Here is a 9,352-nt window from a genome sequence, read left to right as displayed (position 1 = left end):
GCTCTTTGCTTCCACTGTTTAAATGCTTTCGCATATTTTCGATACACAATTTCAAGAAATGCAATGCAAAAACTCCAAAAAATTTAGTTCTTAAAAGAACTGTGCTTAAAAGTACAATTTTTGACTATGAAAATTGGCAATAAAACGATAATTACTCCTAAAAATTCAACAACAACACGATATTGTACAAAATAATGACTGACATTATGATAATTGCCAAGTAAATAAACGGCAACATTGCTGATCGCGGCGCAATGTGACCAACATGGCGATCGACGATCAAATCTATTTTTCCAAGGCTCCTTGATTAAAAATTTGTATTTTTAACACAGCCATGGCACTCTAGATTGAATTTTTAAATTCAATATTGTTTTAGGCAAAAATGTCAAAAGTTGACATATGATATGTCATTCTATTCAGAATCATTTTCTATCATATTTCAGAATGTCATTTTCTATCGAATAAAGTAAAAAATACCTAGGGTGCCGTTTAAAATCAAAAGTTGTAATCATTTCCGATGAAACAGGAAGTTACTAAAAACAATTGAATACGATAATCAATTCTAATTTATGTCATATACTAACATACCAAATCTCGTTTTTTTTTATCTGATAAAATAAAAAGTTATAGGGGTGAGCCACTTTTGAGAGGCATCCGGTATAACAAGGAAAAAAAAAATGTTGTTTTTTTCTAATTTTATAATATATCGCTTTTAGGCTGGAAATGAATGGATCATGGATGGACCTTCCTTCTAAGAATGACATCGAACAATTGTTGATGTGCGAGAAAAAACAAAAACCTCCGAATTGCCGAAAAGGCAAGAAGCCAAAAAGACCAAAGGAAAATGCATACGATGTAAGTTTCTCCAAAATTATTTAGACTTTGTTATTAAGTATATATTATACGATCAAAGTTTATTTTCGATCATATAGTATTTTGAATTTAATCTTATAGATGAAATTTGGCATTGGACCTAGTTTTTGCCTTAAGTTGAATGAAAAATTATATAAAAATAGCTTATTGCTCTCCAGCAAAGATATTTAAACTCGTTCGTTGCGAAATTGCTTTTTATTATTAAAAGAAACACGACCATGATATTCTAATTCCATTATAAAATTTAAAATAGTTAAGTATTAAATGAAAAAATTGACGTTAGCAAATTAATGTACTTGATATACAGGGTGTTTCAAAACAAATGCGAAAAACTTTAGGGGGTGATTCCTTGTTCAAAATAAAGGGTAGTTTGCTTCATAAACGTTGGGTCAAAAGTCAACCATTAGGGAGATATCGCGGTACAAAGATGGCGGAAAAATAATGTTTTTATTTTTTATCTTGAAAACGAAAAGAGATAGACTAATAAAATTTTATGGAAGCATTACTGATATGAAAACACACTTTCAGGTAATTTTTTTACTTTTTTAAAATGAGTGGAAGGGGTTGAAATAAACTACCCATATCATTCTTGTTAACGAAATTTAAAGAAAAATTTTATCAAACACATGCAAATGCTTTAATTTGGATAGTTTAGTTTGTTTAGTAACTTTTTTACCTCTTGTGTTTTTTTGATAAAGCTCACCGATTAGAAATTAAAAAATAAAATGTAAAGCATTACATGTCAGGACAAAAAACATTTTTAGATTAAGAATCTAGTGATAATAACGATAATAATAATCATCTAGATAATAACGTATTGCAGTAGAGTAATGTCAAATAAAATAATATTAGGAACATCCTAAAAAGTAACAGCGGCCGACTAGATTTTTTCCTAAAAAAATTACAGCAGCCCACTAGATTCTTTATCAGAAAATGTTTTTTGTCCTGACATGTAATGCTTTACATTTTATTTTTTAATTTCAAATCGGCGAGTTTTATCAAAAAAATACAAGAGATAAAAAAGTTTCTAAACAAACTAAACTATCCAAATTAATTTTTTTGCATGTGTTTGATAAGATTTTTCTTTAAATTTCGTTAACAAGAATGATAGGGGTAGTTTATTTCAACCCCTTCCACTCATTTTAAAAAAGTGAAAAAATTACCAGAAAGTGTGTTTTCATAACAGTAATGCTTCCATAAAATTTTGTTAGTCTATCTCTTTTCGTTTTCAAGATAAAAAATAAAAATATTATTTTTCCGCCATCTTTGTACCGCAATATCTCCCTAATGGTTGACTTTTGACCCAACGTTTATGAAGCAAACTACCCTTTATTTTGAACAAGGAGTCACCCCCTGAAGTTTTTCGCATTTGTTTTGAAACACCCTGTTTATATTATAGAAATATAACGAAATTATTTATTACTTGTTGTGGTATTTAATCGAATACTAATACTAATATACAGATAAATCTGGCAAATTTTTTCGGTGTAAGAGAGATGGGAAAATAAGGATAGAATTATGGCCGATGAAGAAAAAAGGTAAACATTGTATCTCTTGAGTTTAAATATCTTTGCTCTCCAGAATATGTTATTCTGAAACAATGTGTATAATTCAAAATAATTTTAAATTATATGAACATTACCTTCCCACATAATACCCATAAAAACTTTTGTTTCTACACTTTTTTGTTTTCGGATAATCAATCGAGGCGAATGAGGTGGGCAACCTTGACTATGACTACTAGATATACCTTGTATATGACTACTAGATAAATATTTGACCGACAAACTGGAGATCTGACTGACCAACAAGAAATTCCTTTTTCTGATGGAGTCCCTCAAGACTTGACTAATAATCCTATTTGTTACTTTATTATGCCCTTTTTATTCTATTTCAAGAAAAAAAATATCGCCAAAGCCAAATTTGATCCAAATCAAATAATACAAATAATCCCATATGATGCAGACTTTATCTATGACACTGCATATATAGCACGTTTTAAAAATAGTGGTTGGTGACATTTTCAGAAAAGATCAGATCATTTTTGACAATACTATATAGTCTAAACTAAACTAAAACTAACCAACTAAATTTGGTTATAGTATCAGATTTTAGATTGAGATACCATTAATACTACATTTATTTATTTACATTTTATTTATGCTTACGTTCTAGGAGTACATCGTATCATTAATTTATGGAATTATTTCTATTTTAATTGATATTTTCTATAAGGAAATTAAAATAATTTTCGTTGCACATCATAATACGACCACCAGCAAACTCCATAAGACGACGCATGGTGTCATTGATGACGTGCAACGAATGCAACGAAAGTTGTTCCAATTTCCCTATAGAAATTATACATTTTTTACGAAGTATGCTCATCAAAATGCTTGTAACAAGTGGCGAGAAAAATTGAGTTATTGAAAAAAATCATATAGAGACCCAATAACAAAGAGGCATAATTTTTATATACCGGGTGCGTCTCAAAAGTGGCTTACCCCTATAACTTTTTTATTGTTTCATATAAAAAAAAAACGAGATTTGGTATGTTAGTATATGCCATAAATTGGGATTAATTGACGTATTCAATTGTTTTTGGTTACTTCCTGTTTCACCGGAAATGACTGCAACTTTTGATTTTTGAATGGCACCCTTCGATAGAAAATGACATTCTGAATCGAATGACATATCATATGTCAACTTTCGACATATTCGCTCAAAAACAAATTGTATTTTAAATTTCAGTCTAGAGTGCAATGGCTGTGTTAAAAACACTAATCTTAAATCAAGGAGCCTTGGAAAAATAGATTTGATCGTCTAATGTTTTTACTGTCTTGTCCTGGTCGGTTAAAAGATGCCTAAATCGTATTTTTAATCATATCTCATTTTTTTCAAATGGAACGAGGGTGGCTCATTAGCATATTTGGAAAAAGCATTTTTTACGAATAATTTGATGCCACACACTTTGAGTCAAATTTTTGTTACGGACCGCAAGTTATAATTTCAAATACACCATATGCGAAAATGTCAAAAGTTGACATATAATATGTCATTCTATTCAGAGTGTCATTTTCTATCCAAGGGTGCCATTTAAAAATCAAAAGATGTAGTCATTTCCGTTGAAACCGGAAGTGACCGAAAACAATTGAATATGTCAATCAATCCTAATTTATGTCATATACTAACATACCAAATCTCGATTTTATCTGAAAAAAATAAAAAAGTTATAAGGGTGGGCCACTTTTGAGACGCACCCGGTATAGGTCATACCAAATAAACTTTTAGTTTGGTTCTGATGATAATTGATGACTCATGGTTTTCAATCATATCTCAATGGCTATTAAGCTGCTTCAGCTTTTTGTATATTTTGCACTAAAATTCTAAAAAGAACAATTTTCTGCTGAACTGCAAGGGGGGGGGTCTGCTCGTAATACAAAACTAAACTGTTAAAACGAACCAAAATGACAGGAAATAAATAAATAAATGTGGCATGTGACCTTTTTTAAAGCAGAGCTACTACCTGAATCACCAGCAGGAAATCTAAATTTTAGTGAGTTAGCCCGGCGCCGGCGCCGAATATGTCCATGGTTAGCAACAATGAATTTACTACTTGCGCTCTCGATGACGTAACTAAAAGTGTATTTGGTGTCGCTTATAGTTTACAATTCAACTCTCATGTGGTTACATGACAAAGTATCGAAAAGTGACAAATAGAAAGTTTTATAAAATTGATTTTACATTTGCATGCTATATTTTTCAAAAAAAAAATAGAAAGATCTTTAAGAAATATAACATTTATGTATTTTTGTACATTTTTCGGAAAATTTTGTCTTTGAAATGATATCTTGTCATCTTATTCCACTTTACATTTATCGGCCAACGACCATGACCGTTAAAGAATGAGTGTGTTTATTGGTTTATTTCAAAAATGACCGCCGTACTTAAACATGATTGGAGTGACGGAACGATATATGACGCATTACGGATGCATGTAAACCCAAACTGACATTTTTGTTATTGAACTAGTTTTGCATATTTTTATCAATTAATTTTTTTTCATTTATTGCAAACTTTTGGGCTGTCACTGTTATATATACTCTTGGCAAATGTTTAGTTACAATAAAATAATATTTTGCAAGATTGTATATAATTTTAAGTTGGTTCAAGTGTCTTGAATAATAATGCAGTTGGGGAATTTGCATTAATGTGATTATCCCCTTTATCCCCTTTGTATATATTTATTTAAATGACAACTTAAAAAAAATAATTATCTAATTATTTATATTAAGGCAAGTTCCCCATATTGCTATTTTTGTTTTAATTTGAAAGAATTGTGACACATTTTATCGCCTTGATGGAAATAAAGGTAAGTGTGATAAGATAATACAATCTTTTTTCATATTATGGGTAACTTGCCTAAATATGAAATTGGAGTTCTATATCCTTGGAGAAATAGCCATTTGATATTTTTGATCGTTTTGTATATTTATTTCAGAATACAGAGAGGAACAGGTGCATTCATCCAACCAATAGAAAAACTAGAGCAGATCCAGATTTTTATTAAAATATAAAAAAATATGTCTTTGTATAAATAAAAAAAAATCGCAAATAAAGCAGCAACTCAATTAAATTATTATGTGTTTGAATTTTCATAGTATAAAATTGCTCATACTTCAACATTTGGAAGTCACATGTAAATTTTAAAAAAGGGAATAATCAAATATCGTTCATATCCAATAAAATTTTAGTCACGTGATTAAGCTTGACCTGCAAACTTTGAAATCTCGTTTTTTTAACTGTAAAAATAAAAAAATTATAGGGGTGAGCCACTTTTGAGACGCACCCGGTATATGTAATTAATTATGTATGTAATATATGTATACATTTATTACCGGATCAACAAAAAAAAAAAAATAAAAAAAAATGGAAATTTTAACGAGTTAGCGATTTTTGAAGCAGCAGAAACTTTTACGAAGAACGCATTTTTCTAAAAATGATAATAACACATTTTCAGAGACACTGTGTATTTGTATCTGTAAGATTTTGGAATTTGGATAAATTTACATGATTTTCTGTGTAGATATTAATAGCCTAATATTTCGGGTAATACCGTATGACCGAAAAAAAAGGCGTCAAAGAGGGCTGGGAATGACAACCGATGATAATTTTGACGAGGTCACTCTCTAGACGTCATTTACTAGAAATTGACATAAAACTTAACACTAATTATATAAAGGTTAAAAAAATAGAACGTTTCCAGACACACAAATCTTTTACCTAAAAAAACAGTTTTTTTAGAATTTTAAACTACGCCATATAAAAATCACTTTTACACAATAAAAAACCCTTTAAAAATAAAGAAGAGTACGGGCCAAGTAAATGACATCTAGGGCTTGACTTCGCTAAAATTATTATCGATTGTCATTCCCGAGCCGTTTTTGACGCCGATTTTTTTTCGATCGTATGGTATTTTGAAAGACGGTGACAATTTTAGTTACAGTGCTCTGTCTTTCTTTATAGAACACGGATATTGAGTATGGTGATGTTGACTGGTGGTCTGGTAGAGGTAAAAAAAGTGTCGTCACTGAACCACTGGTAAGTACCACACATCCCGTATATTTATGTATATCTAAAAAAATATTAGACAGCTGTTTTTCAACAATCATTATTGATATTTTTTAGGAGGGAAAGTGTGAACCACCTGGATGCAGGAAACAAACCATAAGAAGCAAACAGGTTGGGTTACTAGTATAATTTACTTTCTAATAATTAAAACTAATTTACAGTTGGGGGGTTGGAACTTTCGGTGTTGCAATAGCAAAATAAAAGACTAATTCACCATAATATTTTTAGTTTTAATCTAAAAATGCGGATCATGCTAACATAATTTACAAAACACGCCTCTAGTGCAAAAGTAAGTGTTTTGGTGTATAGTGGTGTATTAGTGTTTTATTTTGCCAAAAATAGTTTTCTATAAATGCTCTAAATTAATTTTAGGAAATGACTAAAAAAACTTGGAGAAAGAAAGACAAGATTAAAGACCAGGTTAAGAGCAGAAAATAAATTAAATTTTATTATACTGACAGGTGTTGTATGATAATATAATTTGAATAAAAAACTTTAAAACTAACATTGTTGCATTAATTATACTGTTAGGAGAATATAGGAAGTAATAAATTAAGGAGAATTATCTAATTTTATGTCTGTTTTAATTTCTATATGTTTTCTTGGGTTTTTAAAAAGCGCAAAACTTCTCGTCTCGCGCATTTGCAAAATAACCCATCGACATTTTTCAAAGGAATTTCATAAGCAATATCTTAAGCGTGCTAACAATGGCGCCCAGAAGTGTAAAATATTGTCTTGGCACCATTACAGGCGTAAGAATGGTAGGGGAGTTATAAATTTCCGTTTTTAATGACTGGATATTTGACAGGGGTTTACATCAATCTTTCTTTTGTGTGAGCCTCCGACACTGAGCCTAATAAAATTATTTTTCCCCGATTTTAATAAGATCTTTGATTTTTTTCTGTATTACAAAAAATAAAATACAGTTTAGTAGTAGCTCTGTATTTTAAAGACATTTCTTTTTCAAACGTTACAAAAGTTTTAATTTTTGCGACGTGATTGATATAGTCTGTCCAACGAGAAGATCCTTGACAGTGATAGATGTGTCTGTCATTTTAATTTCAAAGTAGTTTATTTTAATTTACAAAGAAATAAGTTGGTACAACTGGAACGCATAGCAGGAAATATTTAAAATTTGACTAACAAGTGATTACTTCAAAATATTGTGAAAAAAGTTGTATAAAACTGAAAAAATGTAGGTAATCGAGTTATTTTATTTAAACAAAGTAATAGCACGAGTCAAAATGCATCATCTTCCAAAAAACGCAGGGTATTTGACAAAGTTGACACAAAATTATAACCTATAATTTTGTAAGACTTTGACAAGCGTCAAAAATCTATAGGCGAGTTCATACGCATCCGCGTCCGTTTATCTCGTTCATCGTTGCGTCATGTAAAATTGAAATACGATCTGTCATTTTTGAAATAAACCACTAAAACTGGTTAAAAACAACAGAACTGACGCATAACAGTTTTATATTTAAACACATCCATAGTTAACTTAAAAATTATTAGTTTTTTAGTAAAATAAATAAGGTGGTATGCGTCATCTGTTTTCTTCTGTCATCGTCTGTCAATAAAATCTTACCTGAGAAAAAAAACAGGTATAGTATAAAACAATCATTTTAACGCACAAAAGTACGAAATATATTAAATTTAAATAAAGTGTCAAATTCATCAGAATACAGGGTGCTACAAAATCTCGGTAATCGTAATAGATACGAACATGGAAAAATTGGGGCAAAGTTGCGCTTTGGGATGTTTACCAAGATGCCATCAAAGTTTTAAAAATTTCAAACTTTGCTGAGTTTTTGGAAAAAACGGATTTTTTTTTTTTTAATTTTATTTTTTTCCTGTTACCTTTCTTTATTTTTAAGAAAATCAAAAACTAATTGCACATTCTCATAGCCACTTTAGTAGGCCATATGAGTATTTTAGTTTTTCAAATTAATGATATTTGTGAGATACAGAGCTTAGCAATTTTTAAATACGGATACCATTTTTATTTCAGGTTTTGAAAGAACTCTCCTGACTACACAGATATGCCACACTGTAACCTAGCAAACCGCAAACTACCAACAATTATTGACAATAAAATAAAATAACAAGTTTTTTTTTTTTTTTTTTTTTATATATTTTACACGTTTTTTGAATAAAATTAGAACGGCGCACTGATAAACCGGAATTTAAGTCGGCCATTGTAGGACCCCGCAGAAGTCGATTTAAGATTTTTAATATGCTCCTTCCTTAATCTTTTTATTCAAAGCTTACAAGATATTACTTTTAAATCTGTAATATTAGTGGTATTCTTTCGTTCTGAACGAACTGAGTAAAAAATTAGTAGAAAAACTTCGTACAGTTTCATGACCTTTGATATCGTATCTACAGTAAAATTTTCTTTTATAGCCCGTGGAATTAAAACAGGCTACTGTCTTGGCAGACAAAAAGAGGAGGTATGACGAAGGCCAACCACCACCATGCGAACACGGCAATACTGGTTCCAGTAAGAGATGTCCCAAGGAAAAATTGAAGAAGCCAAAATACAAGAAAAGACCAATGACAGCTGGTTTTTATAGGCGACCACCAGATCCATACACTAAAGATGATAAAGACTAACTAACTTTGGTTACAACAACAGAAAATACATTCATGTGCGTCTGTAAAAATAAATATAATAAGTAATTCTGTATTGTGTATATAATTTTATTTTAAATTCTTTAATAGCGCTGAGAAATTTTTCTTTCGAGAGTAAAAACCTGTATATCACATATTCGCAGATTATGCAAAAAATCTTGCAATATGGATAATTCTGTTCTGATATGTTTATGACATTTTTTTTCTTTTAACT

The 9,352-nt window shown here is 30.1% G+C and overlaps 1 protein-coding gene across 3 annotated transcripts; it reads left to right on the top strand.

Annotated features, from left to right (window-relative positions):
* The first annotated feature begins 719 nt into the window (after positions 1–719).
* LOC115886974 lies at positions 720–9,191 on the top strand. 3 transcript variants are annotated; one of them, XM_030906301.1, is made up of 4 exons: positions 720–855; positions 6,400–6,474; positions 6,562–6,615; positions 6,877–7,009. In XM_030906301.1, the coding sequence occupies exons 1-4, from the start codon at positions 724–726 to the stop codon at positions 6,940–6,942; spliced, it is 327 nt and encodes a 108-aa protein (XP_030762161.1). In that variant the 5' UTR covers positions 720–723; the 3' UTR covers positions 6,943–7,009. The 3 variants fall into 3 exon arrangements, 2 of the variants coding, with proteins under 2 accessions (XP_030762161.1, XP_030762160.1); XR_004050983.1 differs by lacking the exons at positions 6,400–6,474; positions 6,562–6,615; positions 6,877–7,009 and adding an exon at positions 5,375–5,509; XM_030906300.1 differs by lacking the exons at positions 6,400–6,474; positions 6,562–6,615; positions 6,877–7,009 and adding an exon at positions 8,911–9,191.
* Positions 9,192–9,352: the final 161 nt, after the last annotated feature.

This window comes from Sitophilus oryzae, unplaced genomic scaffold, assembly GCF_002938485.1.
Source record: "Sitophilus oryzae breed Bouriz unplaced genomic scaffold, Soryzae_2.0 scaffold_54_pilon_pilon, whole genome shotgun sequence".
NCBI lineage: Eukaryota > Metazoa > Arthropoda > Insecta > Coleoptera > Curculionidae > Sitophilus > Sitophilus oryzae.
The sequence above is the reverse complement of the archived record's forward strand: the minus strand, read 5'-3'. Positions and strand labels throughout refer to the sequence as shown.

Excerpts from the sequence above, each read along its gene's own strand:
- LOC115886974 (XM_030906300.1), top strand. The coding sequence starts at position 724 with ATGAATGGATCATGGATGGACCTTCCTTCTAAGAATGACATCGAACAA. Across the intron at positions 856-8,910 it reads CAAAGGAAAATGCATACGAT|CCCGTGGAATTAAAACAGGC; the intron begins GTAAGTTTCTCC and ends TTTCTTTTATAG.